A 19,575-nucleotide genomic window follows, 5' to 3' on the forward strand; every position below is an offset into this window, starting at 1 on the left:
CCCTTTGAACTTTGTACCACTTTGGCAATTTTCCAATCATTTGGCACAGTTCCAGAATCCAAGGGTTTTTGGAAAATGCTTACCAATGCATCCACAATCTCTGTAACTACCTGCTTTAAGATCCTGGAATGCAAACCATCAGATCCCAGGATTTGTCAATGTTTAATCCCCATTAGTTTGTCTAAAACGAATTCTCTGGTGATGGTGACTGTATTTAGTTCCTTCCCCATATTTTTTACTACTTCTGAGATGCTTGTTGTATCCCCTACGGTAAAGAACGATGCAGAATATATATCTAAGTCACATAGAATCCGACAGTGCAGAAGAAGGCCATTCAGCCCATCGAGTCTGCACCAACCACAATCCCACTCAGGCCCTATCTCCCAAGTCCCTCTGACACTAAGGGGCAATTTAGCATGGCCAATCCACCTAACCCACACATCTTTGGACTGTGGGACGAAACCCGAGTACCCAGAGGAAACCCACGCAGACACAGGGAGAATGTGCAGACTCTGCACAGTGACCCAAGCCTGAATTGAACCCAAGTCCCTGGCGCTGAGGTAGCAGTGCGAACCACTATGCCACCATGCCTTAACTCCTCTTCCATTTCCTTGTTCCCCATGATTACTTCCCCAGTTTCATTCTCTAAGGGGCCAATGTTTTCTTTTAATCTCTCCTTTTAATGTACTTAATATAGCTTTTATTGTCTGTTTTTATCTTTCTTGCTAGCTTGCCCTCACACTTTATTTTCTCCTTCCCCTATTATATTTTAGTCCATCTTTGCTGCATTCTGAATCTATCTCACTCTTCTGGCCTACCACTAGCCTTTGCCCTCTCTTATGTTTCCGATTTCAACATAATACCCTCCTTAACTTCCTTAGTTATCCATTTTCTTCCTCTTCTTAAAGAGTTTTTCCTCTTGGGGATGTAGTTTTGCTGGGAGTCATGTACTGGTTCTCAAAATGTCTGCCACTGCTCATCTATTCTTATCTACTAATCTATATGACCTGTCCACTTTGACCAATTCCATCCTCATGCCTTTATAGTTCCCCTTCTTTAAATTTAACACTGATATTGTAGTCCCAATCTTTTCGCAGTCAAGCTGAATGCTAAATTCTATCATAGAAAATAGAACAGTACAGCACAGAACAGGCCCTTCGGCCCACGATGTTGTGCCGAGCTTTATCTGAAACCAAGATCAAGCTATCCCACTCCCTATCATCCTGGTGTGCTCCATGTGCCTATCCAATAACCGCTTAAATGTTCCTAACGTGTCTGACTCCACTATCACTGCAGGCAGTCCATTCCACACCCCAACCACTCTCTGCGTAAAGAACCTACCTCTGATATCGTTCCTGTATCTCCCACCACGAACCCTATAGTTATGCCCCCTTGTAATAGCTCCATCCACCCGAGGAAATAGTCTTTGAACGTTCACTCTATCTATTGATCACCCTGATCACCACTTCCAAAGGGATCCTTAACCTTGAGATCGTTTATTAAACCTACTTTCTTACACATTACCAGATCCACGTTCTGTATGGCTCAGTGCTCCCTTTTTCTGTAATCTCCTTAGAACTACAAGCCCTTGAAAATTCTTTCAACCTTGGCTTCTTACACATCCACTCTCACTCCATCCTTGGTGGCAGTGCTTTTGATCATTGTATCCCTGAGCTCTATAAACCTTTTTACACATATGCAAAGTCACAAACACACTCATTTCCCAGCAATCCCATTTCTTCCACCCCATTGCCACACTTATCTCTGGTCCAAGGCATGTTCATGGTATCTGTCCATCTCCACAGCCACTTGCCCAACAGCCGCTCTCCCCCGCATGCCCAAAGGCTGCTCTCCTAATCACTCAGTTGTCCACTGTATCTCACACTACTGGATGCTCTCACCCTGAATTAGAAATTTGAAACCTGTTTACAGCTTGTCCAATCAGAAGCTGGATTCTGGAGAACCCAACCTCTGATTGGACAAGCAGCTTCGCAGCATTTTTCAAATTATATTTCAACCTGGCCCAATGCTCAACTCCCGGATGTTTCCAACAGCAACCTTGAGTTTCAAATCATTGGATCTTTTCTACAGAACCCCCAGGCTTTGAACCCCTGGATTCACCCACCCCGCCCTGATTGCATTCCTGCTTAGAACAGGCAGCAACCCAATTGTGTAAACCCACTAATTTGAATATTAGCAGGCCATTCTTCCAGCGGGAATGTCAATGGGCAGGCTTTACTGTTGCAAACCACAAGCGGGGACATGTTGTGCTGGACCTTCAGGGTCCAAGGGTGCATCAACCCCTCAGAAAGGAGGGGGAATCCCATCCCCCAATTGGAAGAAAAACCAGAGTCTTTTGTCAACATTGCAGGATCAATGGGGGTATTTGAGGTGCATTGAAGCATGAAGGGAAATGAAAACAAACACAGGTGGCTGGAGCATGATAGAAATCCATCAATTTCAATGGAGTCTCTCAAAGAAATGCACGTTGAATTTATTTGATCTCAAAGTTTATCAGTGGAATGGAAAGGGTTTCAAAGATTTCAGCCGTAGAAACTTCAAATTGAAGCTGTGCATACACTGAGGTTCAGTGCACAGCTGTGCAGATTGGAAACCTATTCCACCCCCGCCCGAAATTGACATCTCCTCTCTGTCAGAGGACTTCAAAAGGGTCTGCTCACACCTTCAGCTTCCAACAGGGAGAAAGGAAAATCTCTGCTACAGAATTAAATGCTGCAGTGATTTAATAGCCCGTCGGGTGACATGGAGATTAAAATGACCTGGTCACTTCAGAATTTTCAGCTGACAGGCAGGAATGCAGATCTTGATCACAAAGGCTGCCTGAAATCATCATGCTAAGAACAAAGAACAAAGAACAGTACAGCACAGGAAACAGGCCCTTCGGCCCTCCAAGCCTGTGCCGCTCCTTGGTCCAACTAGACCAATCGTTTGTATCCCTCCATTCCCAGGCTGCTCATGTGACTATCCAGGTAAGTCTTAAACGATGTCAGCGTGCCTGCCTCCACCACCCTACTTGGCAGCACATTCCAGGCCCCCACCACCCTCTGTGTAAAAAAACGTCCCTCTGATGTCTGAGTTATACTTCGCCCCTCTCAGCTTGAGCCCGTGACCCCTCGTGATCGTCACCTCCGACCTGGGAAAAAGCTTCCCACTGTTCACCCTATCTATCCCCTTCATAATCTTGTATACCTCTATTAGATCTCCCCTCATTCTCCGTCTTTCCAAGGAGAACAACCCCAGTCTACCCAATCTCTCCTCATAACTAAGACCCTCCATACCAGGCAACATCCTGGTAAACCTTCTCTGCACTCTCTCCAATGCCTCCACGTCCTTCTGGTAGTGCGGCGACCAGAACTGGACACAGTACTCCAAATGTGGCCTAACCAGCGTTCTATACAGCTGCATCATCAGACTCCAGCTTTTATACTCTATACCCCGTCCTATAAAGGCAAGCATACCATATGCCTTCTTCACCACCTTCTCCACCTGTGTTGCCACCTTCAAGGATTTGTGGACTTGCACACCTAGGTCCCTCTGTGTTTCTATACTCCTGATGACTCTGCCATTTATTGTATAACTCCTCCCTACATTATTTCTTCCAAAATGCATCACTTCGCATTTATCCGGATTAAATTCCATCTGCCACCTCTCCGCCCAATTTTCCAGCCTATCTATATCCTGCTGTATTGCCCGACAATGCTCTTCGCTATCCGCAATTCCAGCCATCTTCGTGTCATCCGCAAACTTGCTGATTTCACCAGTTACACCTTCTTCCAAATCATTTATATATATCACAAATAGCAGAGGTCCTAGTACAGAGCCCTGCGGAACACCACTGGTCACAGACCTCCAGCCGGAAAAAGACCCTTCGACCACTACCCTCTGTCTCCTATGGCCAAGCCAGTTCTCCACCCATCTAGCCACTTCTCCTTGTATCCCATGAGCCTTAACCTTCTTAACCAACCTGCCATGTGGGACTTTGTCAAATGCCTTACTGAAATCCATATAGACGATATCCACGGCCCTTCCTTCATCAACCGTTTTTGTCACTTCCTCAAAAAACTCCACCAAATTTGTAAGGCACGACCTCCCTCTTACAAAACCACGCTGTCTGTCACTAATAAGATTGTTCCGTTCTAAATGCACATACATCCTGTCTCTAAGAATCCTCTCCAACAACTTCCCTACCACGGACGTCAAGCTCACCGGCCTATAATTTCCTGGGTTATCCCTGCTACCCTTCTTAAACAACGGGACCACATTCGCTATCCTCCAATCCTCAGGGACCTCACCCGTGTCCAAAGAAGCGACAAAGATTTCCGTCAGAGGCCCAGCAATTTCACCTCTCGTCTCCCTGAGCAGTCGAGGATAGATGCCATCAGGCCCTGGGGCTTTGTCAGTTTTAATGTTCCCTAAAAAACCTAACACTTCCTCTCTTGTAATGGAGATTTTCTCTAACGGGTCAACACCTCCCTCCGAGACACTCCCGGTTAACACGCCCCTCTCCTTCGTGAATACCGATGCAAAGTATTCATTTAGGATCTCCCCTATTCCCTTGGGTTCTAAGCATAATTCCCCTCCTTTGTCCCTGAGAGGTCCGATTTTCTCCCTGACAACTCTTTTGTTCCTAACGTATGAATAGAATGCCTTAGGATTCTCCTTAATCCTGCCTGCCAAGAACATCTCGTGACCTCTTTTTGCCCTTCTAACTCCCCGTTTGAGATCTTTCCTACTCTCTCTGTATTCCTCCAGAGCTCCATCTGTTTTCAGTTGCCTGGACTTAACGTACGCCTCCCTTTTCATTTTAATCAGATCCTCAATTTCCCTGGTTATCCACGGCTCTCGAATCCTACCTTTCCTATCTTTCCTTTTTACAGGCACATGCCTATCCTGCAGCCTTATCAATAGTTCCTTAAAAGACTCCCACATGCCAGACGCGGACTTACCCTCGAACATCCTCTCCCAATCAACATCCACCAATTCCTGCCTAATCCGGCTATAGTCAGCCTTCCCCCAATTTAGCACCCTGCCCGTAGGACAGCACTCATCCTTGTCCATTACTATCCTAAAGTTAACAGAGTTGTGGTCACTATTTGCCACATGTTCCCCTACCGAAACTTTGACGACCTGACCGGGCTCATTTCCCAGAACTAGGTCCAGTATAGCCCCCTCTCTAGTCGGGCTATCTACATACTGTTCCAAAGAACCTTCCAGTACGCATTTTACAAATTCCTCCCCGTCCGGTCCCCCAGCTCTAAGCACTTTCCAGTCTGTGCCAGGGAAATTAAAGTCCCCCACTACAACAACCCTATGTTTTCTGCACCTATCCAGAATCTCCTGACATATCCTTTCCTCCACTTCCCGTGGGCTGTTGGGTGGTCTGTAGTACACCCCCAGCATAGTGACTGCACCCTTCCTGTTTCTGAGTTCCACCCACAGCGAATCAGTACATGACCCCTCTAAGTTGTCTACCCTCTGCACCGCGGTAATATGCTCCTTAACTAATATCGCTACTCCCCCACCTTTTTTAGCCCCTCCTCTGTCTCGCCTAAAACACTTATACCCCGGAATATTCAGCTGCCAGTCCTGTCCTTCTTTTAACCAAGTTTCCGTCACCGCAACCACATCCAAATTCCGCACAAGCATTAAGGCCCTAAGTTCATCTGTTTTACCCGTTACACTCCTCGCATTGAAGCAGATGCACTCCAGACCTCCAGGCCCAGTCAGGTCCTCCTCCTCCAGAGTGCTCCTCTTCTTAGCTAGCCTTGCCCTGGCCCCCAGCTCGACCCCAGCCTCAGTATTTACTGACCTCCTGTTTTGTTCCCCACCCCCCTGCCACACTAGTTTAAATCCTGCCGAAACACTCTAGCAAAACTCCCAGCCAGGATATTTGCTCCCTTCCAATTAAGGTGTAACCCATCCTTTCTGTACAGTTGCCATCCTGACTTGAAGATTTCCCAGTTATCTATGAATTTAAAACCCTCCCTCTTGCACCAGTCCTTTAGCCACGCGTTCAACTGTAGAATCTCCCTGTTCCGAGCCTCACTTGCACTAGGCACCGGGAGCAGTCCAGATATTGCTACCCTGGAGGTCTTACTTTTTAGCCTAGCACCCAACTCCCTGAATTTCTCTCGTATGACCCCCCTGCTCTTCCTACCTACATCATTTCTCCCAATGTGTACAATCACATCCGTTTGACTACCTTCCTTTTTAAATATGCTTCCTACCCTCTCGGAGACATCCAGTACCCCAGCACCAGGGAGGCAGACTACCATCCTGGATTCTCGTTCAGTCCCACAGAAGCGCCTGTCCGTGCCTCTAACCATTGCGTCCCCCACAACTATCGCTCTCCTAAACCCCTTCTTTCCCTTCCGGACCCCTGAGCCTGTCTCCGTGGAGGCAATCTGGTCCTCGTGGCTTACCCCTGGAGGGTCATCCCCCTCCACAGAATCCAAAACAAGATACCTATTTTGGAGGGGGACAACCACAGGGGATCCCTCCACAGACTGCTCACTCCCTTCCCTTCTCCCATCTGTTGCCCATTCCTTTCTTTTATGGGAGACTGCCACTGGGGTACTTTCTGGCACATCACCCTTCTGACTATTACCCCTCCTAACTGTGACCCACGGGTCTTCCTTCCGAGACCCTGGTGTCACTACCTGACTATAACTTTTATCTATTACTCTCTCATTTTCCCTAACTAAACTGAGTTCATCGAGCCTCAGCTCCAGCTCCCTTACACGATCCTTCAGGAGATGCAGTTCCACACATCTGGCACAGATATGGACTTCCGGGAGGCAAGTTGTCTCCAGGAACTCCCACATCCCACACCGAATGCAGTATACTGGCCTCCCACTCATACCAGCCATGTCCTTTTTAGTTTTGGGGATAAAACAAAAAGGGGGTGTAACCGAAGAAAAACAAACAAACAACCTTCCTCGCCTTCGCCAAAGCCCTGTGAGCCAAAGCCCTTATAGCTCTCACTCTGTCCCCTGCTCACTCCGCTGCCCGCTAACGACGCTGCCCGCTCAAAGGTGCGGCCTACTTTTAAACCCTCCAAAACCTTCCCAGGCTGCTGCTGGGCCTATTTCCTGTTTAGAAAAAAAAACCTCCGATTTTTTTCACTAATTTAACTGAAAAATAATTAAATAAATTAGTGCACACACAAGCTCCCTTACCCTCAGCCTGCTCCTGTGGATCTTCAGATCTGCCAGGGCTAGTCCAACCATGACACCCCTGGTAACAGCATAGTGGCAAACGGCCACTGGACCAAGCCCAAGGCAGCAGGCTGTCAGTGTCAGGGGACAGTATATTGCAGGCACTGCCAAGACACATGACTTGAGGGAGGGGCGGGGGTCTGAGGGCAATGGTGTTGGATCAGGTCATCCTCACTTGTGTGGTGTGGGGAAAATGAGGAAGGAGACTCCTTTTTGGTGAGGAGTTGGTGGTGCTCCTCTGGAGTGGAGGTTTCTTTTTTTTGTGGGGGAGGATGGACCCTGAAAGTGAGCTCGGGGTTCCCTGGCATCTGCAGTTGCTCAAAACCTCATTAGCATAATTCAGGTGGGTGATGCAAACATCAGCAGGACACTTTTCCTGCCGGCGTAGGTAATCAGCCTGAAAATAGGAGAATTCCACCCAATACTCTTCTGCTTTCAAACCCTTATAAATCAATATTTTAAAAAAGCAACACAAGTAGAAGTGTAAATGATCACATTTTATTTAAATTGTACAATTCCATTTGCAAATACAATTAGTTCAGCTGCCCACAATCGGTGATGGTAACTTTCTTGGAGGTTTTTCCACTTTGGCTGCCTAGGCTTTCCATTGTCTTCACAATATCCAGCCCCTCTACCACAGAACCAAACACAACATGTTTCCCATCCAACCTGCAAAATTCAAGCAACAGACATTAGTGACCATTGAAGCCTGCAGTGAAAACACAGAGAGAGAGAATATTAAAATTGCACTTGCCAGTCAGTTTTCACGGTACAGAGAAAGAACTGGGATCCATTTGTGTTTGGCCCAGCATTAGCCATAGACAGGGTACCTATAATAGCAAAATAACAAGAAATAAGCATTCCATAAAAGATGCTCAGTTTTCTTTCCTGTACAATTTTCACTTATATTGTCATTGAGTTAATTAAATGTTAAAATGCATTTCTGGGCCTGGAAGAACAGGGCAAGACAAACCAGGCAATGGTGAAGCATGAAGGTCTAGTAAGGGTAGTAGGTTTATACCAGTATTCTGAAAGAGGATAGATTCACAAGGAGGATGGATTTCAATAGGAAATCGCGAGTGCTAGGGGCTAATGGCTGAACATATTGTTCCTGACAGTGAACAGGAGAATGACAGGATATTAACAGCTGTGAACTGGAACAATTCAAGAAAAATGAAAGATCCCAGGATGTGCAATCAATATTTTCATTTCAGAATAAAGTTTCCCCAATTTGTCCTACTTTTTTGTACCTTCTCTCAGTTAACAGCTACCTCTGGTTTACTGCTACAATTCCTCTTTCGACAATTTTCAATTTCAGCTGAAGATACTGAAGGAGCCAAATAGAGTTGAGTAAAGATTGGTGGGCAGGGCACCTGGTGAACTGTCCTGCCACGGTCATAGGAAAGGCAGGAGACTCTGCACAGGGCAACCACTTTTGTTGGCCTGTACAAGAAATCTAAGGAGCAGTTCCATCTAATCTCTTTACTGCTTAACACACAGATTTGTTAAGTGCAGCAGTTGTATTTTCTCTCCAGGCTAGAATATTAATCAAGATTAAAATCATTCAGGATGGGACAAAATATTATATTTTAATATTTTCCCAATATCACTGGGATATACAGTGGAACGTGCTGTGTGAGTGAGAGTGGCTGAAAATTAAACAGAAGACAGTAGACAGCAGCGTTCAGACATCAAAGGGTAGTTAGGTGCAAAGGCAAATAGTTTGAAATAAATATGAGTAGAGCAGAGCTAGTATACCAGTGGGAAATATGAATGGAAATTTATATTAAGACCAAACTGCATCCAGAAATTTCAAACTTTAAATAAAAATAGAGTATTTTTGTTTTAAATGGACAAACAAGCAACTAGCTGAATTGCCGCAGGGTAATTCAGAGACAATAGAACCCTGTTACCAGACAAGATGCTTCAAAAAGCACCCAGAAACCAATTACTATTTCCAGTGGAGACAAAGGGACGTAATGGCCATTTCAAACAGATTTGTTAGTGTAATGCCCTGACAGATTTTGTGGATTTGCCTTGCCCACTTGGAATATAGAAGGAACATGTTAAAAGCCAGCTGAAAAGCTGCCCCGGTTGTTTGTCAGTATTGTGAGAACAAGTGCTGGAGGTTTGACTCAGAAGTAAAAGCCAGTAAGCACATTCATTCAGTGCCGCTGCAAATAGCCATTTTACAGGTACCTCTATCTCTGACAGTGGAAGTCAGCCAAGACTGCTGCTGAGAAACGAACTGGGAAACTTCTCCGCCAAAAACACTGGAATCACAAAATCAACTATTCACCTGATAAACTCTACGGGAACCTCAAACAACATTCAAGCATCTACTGCTCCTCATCATGACTCCAGGCTTGTTCGGTATGTCTTTGTAAAATATTTACTTTGAATTCAATTCTCCCTTCTAATCCATTTGAATGTATAAGTGTTTTACCATTTTCTTGCTTCTAGTAATTAATAAACTCACTATCTTTAACTCAAGAAAGCAGGATTACATTGGCCTCTTAAAACATAACTGTTGGGTCTGTGATAAAGGTATTTATTGAAAGGCTTTTAGATTAAATCTTGTGACCAACAGAAGGGGTAGAATAAAGACAGGGAGCCAGATTATCCCTCCTCATCCAGGATCGTAACAATCCGAGTGCAAATGGAGATGTCTCACCCAGACCAACAACTTTGGGAACCTCATCTGGGGTCTGTTGATAAAAAGTTAACTATTGTATCTCAAATTGACATGCATTGCAAATGGATGGAGCAGTGATAAGTTTACTTTCATCTAGTGGTGGCCACAATATAACATGAAAGACCTGTAAATCCTAAAAGTGAACTTCCAGAGGAATGTAGTAAAATAGAGTAAAGGTGAAAGAGAAAAACTACATTTAAAGAGAGGTTGAAGACTGTAGAGGTGTAATTATGTGATCCTGAAGCAATATGTGCAAGAACCAGACTAGTGGAACAGCTACCACCACCCTCAGATGAAAATGTTTGTGCCCACAAAGTTGAGACATGTTTTGGATGAGAGACAGACAGACAGACAAAGGCCGGTGGAAGATTTGGCCAAAAGCAGCAGTGGATTGTGGTATTACTAGAATTTTTATAGATTAAAATCAATGAGGACTGTTGCTTAATGGGATGTTTAGCTCAGATTTAATTAATTGTTGTAGTTTGTTCAAGTATCCCGTTGCGATTTGGGCAGCCTAGCACATAACCCTGCCATTATATAACAAATGTCAAATATCTAAACTATTGATTATTGCTGTGTAACCCATGAAATATAAACAATCAGCTTATGTTGCTATTGGAGAGAATCCTATAGATGTGTTCTTCTGAATTCCGACACTAGAGGAAATATGCTTGGCAAAGTACTGCAGTGTTTTACTGTTATGCTCTGCAATGTGAATGACCAGCAAACTCTGCTGCTCTTTATCACCTGCCTTGGTGTTGCATTAGCCATTTTCCAATCCACTGGGACCCTTGCAATATCAAATGAAATTATAACCAGTGCAACTACTTTAAAAAAACCTTGGGAGGAAGGCCACCAGGTTCTGGGGACTTGTTAGCCTTTAGTTCCAATAATTCCCCAGCACCTTATCCTTGATGATGGTGATATTAAGTTTCTTCCTCCTGCCCATCTCATGATTTAAGTATTCCAAGGCCAGGATTTTACTGCCATGCCACAGCATATCTCCTGCACCCCTCCTCCCTCCAGCAACCATTTAAATAGCAATTTACTTCAATGGGACTGTTATATCACACTAGGCAGGAGGGCTGTAAAAGCCTTCCACAATGAAGACAGACAGAAATACTTCAGCCATTTCCTGAGTTTCCCCATCATCAGTTCCCCACACTCACTCCAGAACCAACACTGGTTTTATTTATAAAAGCAAATTACTGCTGATGCTGGAATCTGAAACGAAAACTAGAAAATGGAAAAACTCTGCAGTTTGACAACATCTGTGGAGAGAATACAGAGCTAATGTTTTGAGTCTGGATGACCCATCAGAGCTTGCTCTATATACTTTTTTCTGTTTAAGTACCTACAGAAACTCTTGTCACCTGTTGACTTTCTCTTGTATTTTTAGTTATTCTTTTAATTGGACCCAATCGTCACACCAACCTCTAATCTTTCCAATTTGAACAGTGTTCATTTCAATTTGGTACTATGGCACATGCTCCTCTGGGGTCTCTCTTTCTCACTGGGGTAAATCTTTGCTGACGGTTACTAAATATCTCGTTTAAAACACAGCCATCTCAATGGTCTTATTTTTAATCTAGTTTCCCAGTTCACACAAGATAGCTCTGCTTTCAAACAGATATAAACTGCCTTGATTCAGGTTTAAAAACACTAGGTGTAGACCCCCACTTCTCCCCTTCAAGGCATAAAGACACAATGGTTAGCACTGCTGCCTCTCAGCACAAGAGACCCGGGTTTGATTCATGGCTTGCATCACTGCCTATGTGGAGTGTGCCCGTTCTCCCCATGTCTGCATGGGTTTCCTCAGGTTGCTCCGGTTTCCTCCCACAGCCTGAAAAACATTAGGTGCATTGGCCATGCTAAATTCTCCCTCACTGTACCCAAACAGGTGCTGGAGTGTGGGGACTAGGGGATTTTCACAGTAACTTCATTGCAGTGTTAATGTCAGCCTACTTGTGACACTAATAAATCTAAAGGGAATGTGCAATTTGGCTCCTTTACCATGAGGGTGTTGATTAATCCTGGCTCCTCAAAGTACATTTCCAACCCTCTCCACCTTGACTTTCCTTAAGCAATCAGAATTCAGACCCTCCACAACCAAACAATCCCCCTTCCCACTCAGCATGGTATTGTCAATATGAACTTCATACAGTTGGTAGAAGAAAATGTCCCTCATCCTCAACTCCCCACCTCAACCATATTCCTTTGTATCCTCCCTACCTCTTCCCCAACCAACCCCCAAAGAGCATTCATACAAACTCAAACAGTCCAAAGTTTTGATAATCCTCCATAAAATAATCATTTCAAACAGTACTACTCTTGTAAAACAAGGAGGACCTGCAGCATATTACCTTATGTGACAGCTCCAAACTGCACCACCTCAGATACTATCCAACAAGCCAAACAATCACATCACAGCCACCTAAAGCCAATCTTCCTGCCCTTGTATCCTCCATTTGATCCATCTGACCACCATGTTCCCCGTCTAACTCAACTCCCTTGAAACACTCCATTCCCATCCTGACTTACCAGGTCCTAAGTGCTTCAGCTGGAAATTCTCATCCCGAAACTTTTCACCATAGATGGACTTCCCACCGGTGCCATTATGCCTTGTGAAATCACCACCCTGAACAAATGAAAGTTGAATAGGTCTTCAGTCATTTACTCAAACAGGTAAAGAGAGAGATTCTCAACTAGATACAAAATAACATTGCTCCTTTACCTGGCACATGAATTCGGGAATGATTCTGTGGAATATCGAACCCTTGTAACCAAATCCCTTCTCATTAGTGCACAATGCACGGAAATTTTCTGCAACAAAGTCATTCAGAGTAAGAGAACACCTTTAAACAACGGAGAATTTCCTCATCTCAGTTTCTGGGACTTACCTGCAGTTTTTGGGACGACATCAGCCCTGAGCTGAAAGAGAAAAGCAGTGCACAACTTCAGTATATCCATCATGGACAATAATAAAAATACCACAGCTTAACAGACAATCATATCTCAAGGTAATTACAAAGAACAAGCTTCATGCAGAGCAGCAGTGTAAATAGAAGATACAAAAATGTTGATTGTGGGACACAATTATTTTACTGGATTTCTGATCAATAAAACATCTAACCTAATAGGGATTTTTAAATTTTCTTTTGTAGGGAAATCCCAACACTCTCCAGCTTCCATGCAAATACCAGCAATCTGTGGTGCATGTTCCAGTTCACTCACAGTCTGAGTTATTGTGGCAACAAGCACTTTTCCACACATTCAGTAATCAGGAGCGAATGAGTGATAGAGGCTCTGCTATTCTCTCCACATGGCCAACTAGGAACCTCTATAGCTCTTGCCACTAGCCATGGGAACATGTTGGAAGGATTTACAGGATGATATTCAACTTGTTTGATCACATAATGAACGCACTTTCCTTGGCCATCAAGTCCTGGGGTGGGATGAAAGCTGAAATGTTCTCGCTTCGAGGCAGGATGGCTACTCACAGCACCACAAGGCCTCCACTGACAATCTAGAGAACGCAATTTCAGAAAGAGTGCCACTATCCGATGTAAACAAGTAGTATCATTGAAGGTAACCTTTTGTGTTAGCCTTCCGTTCGCTGGTGGTTTATCAGCAAATTGGGCAATCATCTTCTCCCACAGGGAAGGCATAGCAGCAGGTAAGTAGACTTCTCCACATCCATCCACCTGTATCTTCCCCCCCCCCCCCCCCCCAAAAGGTGCTTCATCCAGAATCTGGATGCCCAATGTGTCATAAACTTGCAGTTTGAGATATTAGAATTTGTAGAGTAAGCTAATCTTTCTTTTTAAAATGGACACTAATCAATAAAGATGGCCGCTGAAAGCCACCAGTTTTCTCTGCAATGTGTTTGAGATTCCAGAAAGCTCGAAGCGGATTTCAGGCAGAAAAGACTGTTGGGAGTAAAAAGAGCAGCAGCATCAATGCTGTTTGTCCACTTTCACAGACTGCCGCCGGTGTTTCAGGCCCACTTTCCCCCCCAGTTAATCTCGGGGCCCCAGTTGGAGAAATTAAGACATCTGGGAAGCAACTTGCAATGTTTTCCTTAAGAAAATATACATGATCGTTAGCTCTTTTCCCGCCTCCCTGTTTTTAAAAAGTTGATTTTAATCATCTTGAAATGAATTTTAAAAGACAATGGGCCGGGAAGGCTGACTCAGCTTCTCTCTCTCCACATGGCGTTGTCTGACCCGCTGAGTATTTCCAGTTTTAATTTTTGCAACATGTTCCCATCGCTGCTAGGATTTCACTAAAGGTTTCCCCCATCCACTCACTACCAACCGGATCAGATCTCTATCCCTCGCCGGAGAGTATTTCAGATTAATTATATTAAAGTTCTCCACTCCCTTTGGCAGCACGTTTTGTGCGAGACAGGAATGAGCATTGAAACTGTGTCCAAGGAACCCGACTCACCACCATCACGATCCGACCCAGCGGCTCGCTGCCCGCAGAAATATCCATGAAAACGCGGGGATTCTGAGCAGCCATCCTGATTCCTTTATAACAGAGCGATTGTCTGTCTGCTCAGGGCGTGGGTCTCTCTGTAGCAATGCAGAAAGTATCCGTTAGCGCACAGGCAGAAACCAATCGGCTATGAGCTACTCCCCCCCGCCTTTGGTTAAGGCGATGTCGGAGCTTCCTGTAACACTATCCTGGATTGGTTCATTTAACTAGTGTTCCTTTTATTTGCCCGTACTAATAGGACGACCTATTTCATTTCAGAAATACAATTACTTGGGCGATTTAAAAAATATATGCTAACTACATAAAGGAGACTTCACAAGCCAGTGTGTTTAGAGAAAGGAAATTTGCTTGGCCTGCTATCTAAACAAGGATAAACGCAAAATACTGCGGATGCTGGAGTCTGAAACAAAAATAGAAAATGCTGGAAAATCTCAGCAAGTCTGATGGCATCTGTGGAGAGAGTGTCGAGCCAACGTTTGAGTCTAGATAACCCTTCGTCAGAGCTGATGGTTTAGGGAAGGATAGTTGGAAGAGAAATAAATGAGAAGACACCGTGTTCTATTCCATCTTTTGATCATACATGATTAGAACCGTAAATCATTGCCTAAACGCTAGGAGTAATGGAGCCTGCTAATTCCATTGACATTTAAAAAATATTCTTTCACATAATGTGACTGTTCCTGGCTAGGCCAACATTTTTATTGCCCACCATCATTGTCCTTGAGTAGGTGATGGTGAGCCACCTCCTTGTACTACTGCAGTCCATGTGGTGAGGGTGCACTTACAGTGCTGTTAGGGAGGTAGTTCCAGGATTTTGGCCCAGTGACTGAAGGAACAGTGATATAGTTCCAAGTCTGGATGATGTGTGGCTTAGGGGGGGGAATCTTGCAAGTGGTGGTGTTCCCACCCCATCTGCTGTTCTTGGCCTTCAGGGTCAGTGATAGGCAACCGAGGCCATAGATGTGGCCCTCCTTCATCTCTCTGGGTTGCAAGATTAAAATCATGCTTGTTTGCTAACCATGACCCCCTGAATAAGGTTCAATACACTTAATACATGGAGAATATTTCATAACGAGCTTCAGAAATGCTTAATCACTTATATGTTAATGTCAACTTCAAATGATAAAAACTAAAGAAATACTTACATTTTTCAAGTAGAGGGAGCACATGGGTCTCTCGCAGTCAATGTTGTGAACAATCAACATGCACCACATTTCACTCGCCCATGCTTTACGGGCGTATAATTTCAATCACACCGGTAAGAAAAAAGGTACGCGGGTGGAAATCAGCAGAACATGGCAACCGTGCATGTGAACAATAGTCAACAAACTGTCTCGTGGACCACACTCAACCCCGATGGACTGCAAGTGGTCTTTGGGCCACTGGTTGCCCATCACTGTTCTAGGTAGTACAGATTGCAGATTTGATGGTCCTGATGAAGGATCCTTGGTGAATTGCTGCAGTGCATTTTGTAGATAGGAAACACCGATGCCACTTTCAGCAGGTTTTTTGGCCCCTCCCACCTGGGTGCTCCGGTTTCCTCCCACAGTCCGAAAGATGTGCTGGTTAAGGGCATTAGCCATGCTAAATTCTCCCTCAGTGTACCCGAAAGATATGTAGAGGGACTGGTAGTACTGAGGAATCAGGGGGGTTGCAGAAGGACTTGGACAGGTTAGGAGAGTGGGCAAAGAAGTGGCAGATGGAATACAATGTGGAAAAGTGTGAGGTTATGCACTTTGGAAGGAGGAATGGAGGCATAGACTATTTTCTAAATGGGAAAATGCTTAGGAAACCAGAAACACAAAGGGACTTGGGAGTCATTGTTCAAGATTCTCTTAAGGTTAACGTGCAGGTTCAGCCGGCAGTTAGGAAGGCAAATGCAATGTTAGCATTCATGTCGAGAGGGCTAGAATACAAGAGCAGGGATGTACTCCTGAGGCTGTGTAAGGCTCTGGTCAGACCCCATTTGGAATATTGTGAGCAGTTTTGGGCCCCATATCTAAGGAAGGATGTGCTGGCTTGGAAAGGGTCCCGAGGAGGTTCACAAGAACAATCCCTGGAATGAAAAGCTTGTCGTATGAGGAACAGTTGAGGACTCTGGGTCTCTACTCGTTGGAGTTTAGAAGGATGAGGGGGGATCTTATTGAAACTTACAGGATACTGCGCGGCCTGGATAGAGTGGACATGGAGAGGATGTTTCCACGAGTAGGAAAAACTAGAACCAGATGGCACAACCTCAGGCTAAAGGGACAATACTTTAAAACAGAGATCAGGAGGAATTTCTTCAGCGAGAGAGTGGTGAATCTGTGGAATTCTTTGCCGCAGAAGGCTGTGGAGATCAGGTCATTGAGTGTCTTTAAGGCAGAGATAGATAGGTTTTTGATTAATAAGGGGATCAGAGGTTAAGGGGAAAAGGCAGGAGAATGGGGATGAGAAAGATATCAGCCATGAATGAATGGTGGAGCAGACTTGATGGGCCAAGTGGCCTAATTCTGCTCCTATGTCTTATGGTCTGATGGAACAGGCGCCGGAATGTGGCGACTAGGCGATTTTCATTGCAGTGTTAATGTAAGCCCACTTTTAACACAAATAAATAAAACAAAAATATATTTTTTATCAGAGTTTCTTCCATCTTTACAAATAATGCAACATACCCTCAAAACTGGTACAGTACAGAATAATAATTTCTCCACATATAAGTACAGAAAAAGATAGTTGGTTAAAATACCACATTATTATCAGCACTTCCACTCAAACAGATTTGAAATGACATTTCACAGGGGGAGGAGAGGATAAAGCCATGAAAATATGCCATAATGGTGCACACTCTTGACTACAGGATAACAGAGGCAACGCTTTGTAACTTATGGAAAACCTTGTAGGTGCAAGTCAAACATTGCAGAACCGATGTATTTGAGAAAGGGGCCCCATACTTTTCGAAATGTATCCAATTTTGTTTGGAGTGTGCAGATTAGGAATTCCATTGGAATACATTCCATGATAATTTTATGCCAATTCAAAACAGAAGGAGACTTGTCATTAATCCAAGAGCAAAGAATGCTTTTCCGTGCTGCAAATGTTAAGATATTATACAGCCCTTGGCGTCAATCATCTTTCTATCTGGAAGCCCAGAATTAAGAACAAAGGATCAAATTCTAAGGCCATATCACAAATCTTCTCAAGCTCTTTAAGTATGTCAGACCAGTAGGATTTAATTTTGATACCGGACCAGAAACAATGCAGGTAGTCTCCCGTGACTACCTTGCACTTTTAACACAGCAAGGTTATGGTAGGGTCAAATCTGAGAGTTATTCTTGGAGTAATTTGCAGATGGTGTAATATTTTAGCTGAGTCTCTGTTCTATTACAGACCAAAGTTTATTGGATTATTCCCATATATTGCCCCAAATCTATTCGTCAATATCCACTGCCAAGTCTTTTTCCTAAGACCGCAGAGTTTATAATATATTCTCACAGGATCTGGAACATATTACATCATAAAATTTACTAATTAGTTGCTTAGGTTCCGCAGGTATGAGAATCTACCGGGGAAACACTAGCATCAAGAAGCAGAGATGTTTTGTTAAGGATAAAGTCACTGAGTTGGAGATATCTATAAAAGGCGTATCTTTGGATATCACATTGTTGACATAGTTGCTCAAAAGATAACAAGGAAGCACCATCAAACACATCACCCAACTAACAATGGTCTCTATCCCTCCAGATATCAAAACCATGGTCCATAAGACCTGGCGGAAAATCCAGATTCCCCTGAATTGGAGAGAGTGCAGAAGTTAAATTGAATCTACCATCCAGCTCATGGACCATCCTCCGTGCTCTCACTGTATTAATAATTATAGGATTTTCACACTTGTTCGACACAGCCTTGGAGTCTCTGAGAAAGAACAAGACTAGCAAAGACTAGCTGGTTTCAATATCAAGGCAGATTTTAGAAAGGGCCCCTTTAACTCACTCATGTATAAATCTCTTACTCATGCATAAATCTAAGAGGAGAGACTAAGTGATACAATTTAATATTCGGCATCCCCAGCCCACGCTTTGAGCTGGGAAGTTGCAGCTTAGCTAATTTTAAGAGAGGTCTTTTTGGTTCCATATGAGATAAGCACCCCATTATCTCCTTTAGGGCCTTAGCAGAAAGCAAGATAGGCAGCATTTGTAAAGAATATAGCATCCTAGGCAACACATTCATTTCAATCAATGCTATCCTACCCTGCCATGATATCAGTAACAAAGACCAAAGATGCAAAGGTCTACAAGAACCTGGAAGAAGGGCTAACAAAGCAACCCACATAAGTGAACCCTGAGGGGGACCATCTAAAGAGAAAACAAATGAGGTGGAGCAAATGTTTCTTCAGAAGGAACTCTTCAAAACGCAGCTAATGAAAATACAACAAACTAACTCCAAGTTATAAATCAAAGAAAGGGTTTAATAAAGAAACATCATTACTCCAAACTTGGGGCCTTGCCTTGGACCACTCCAAGCTCTACACAATTCTACATAGTTCCCTATTTATAGTGAATCAGCTGGTCAGCTGACTATTACAGCACTCTGTGATTGGTTCCATAGTTTACTGGGTCAGCTGACCCTTACATCTTGTTCCTGTTGGTCACATTACATCCAGTACAAAGTTGTCACTGGTTATATTCTGACAGGACGAGGGGTATCTCCCTCTGAACCTTCCCATAGGCATGACCTCAGATTTCATAAAATTGATTTTGTAGCCCGGGAAGAGGCTGAATCTACCCACGATATTGATAATGGTGGGAACAGATACGCCTGGCTTAGATACAAATGGCAACACATCATCCGTGTATAGTGTGATTTTATGTTGCTTCCCTCCACTAAGTAGCCCAAATACCAAATGGTCATGTCTAATTGCCGCCATTAGGGGCTCAATAGCTATAGCAAACAACAACGGGGCTAAAAGGCAGCTCTGCCTAGTCCCTCTCTGAAGACTAAAATGATCAGGTCTATAACCATTAGTAAGGACTGCTGCCAGTGGATTCTTGTAGAGTCCACTGTCACATCCATGTCACAGACTCCCCTCCCAACTCAAAATTCAACAACATATGGAATAAATCATTTCATTCCACCTGATCAAAAACCTTCTCTGGGTCTAAA

General features: G+C 44.0%; 1 protein-coding gene and 1 long non-coding RNA gene across 2 annotated transcripts in view; one reads left to right on the forward strand and one right to left on the reverse strand.

Annotated features, from left to right (window-relative positions):
- The window catches only part of LOC144480244 (uncharacterized), a 67,289-nt gene that overhangs the window by 27,569 nt on the left and 20,145 nt on the right, over positions 1–19,575 (forward strand). Inside the window, exon 2 of the long non-coding RNA XR_013495632.1 lies at positions 9,453–9,611. This is a non-coding gene — a long non-coding RNA (uncharacterized LOC144480244). The remainder of the gene's footprint in view (positions 1–9,452; positions 9,612–19,575) is intronic.
- LOC144480238 (peptidyl-prolyl cis-trans isomerase F, mitochondrial-like) lies at positions 7,717–14,612 on the reverse strand. The gene is made up of 6 exons (XM_078199504.1): positions 14,383–14,612; positions 12,834–12,864; positions 12,668–12,756; positions 12,475–12,571; positions 7,993–8,068; positions 7,717–7,907 (listed from the first exon to the last, which is right to left on the reverse strand). The coding sequence occupies exons 1-6, from the start codon at positions 14,455–14,457 to the stop codon at positions 7,772–7,774; spliced, it is 504 nt and encodes a 167-aa protein (XP_078055630.1). The 5' UTR covers positions 14,458–14,612; the 3' UTR covers positions 7,717–7,771.

Source organism: Mustelus asterias, chromosome 28 (genome assembly GCF_964213995.1).
Source record: "Mustelus asterias chromosome 28, sMusAst1.hap1.1, whole genome shotgun sequence".
NCBI lineage: Eukaryota > Metazoa > Chordata > Chondrichthyes > Carcharhiniformes > Triakidae > Mustelus > Mustelus asterias.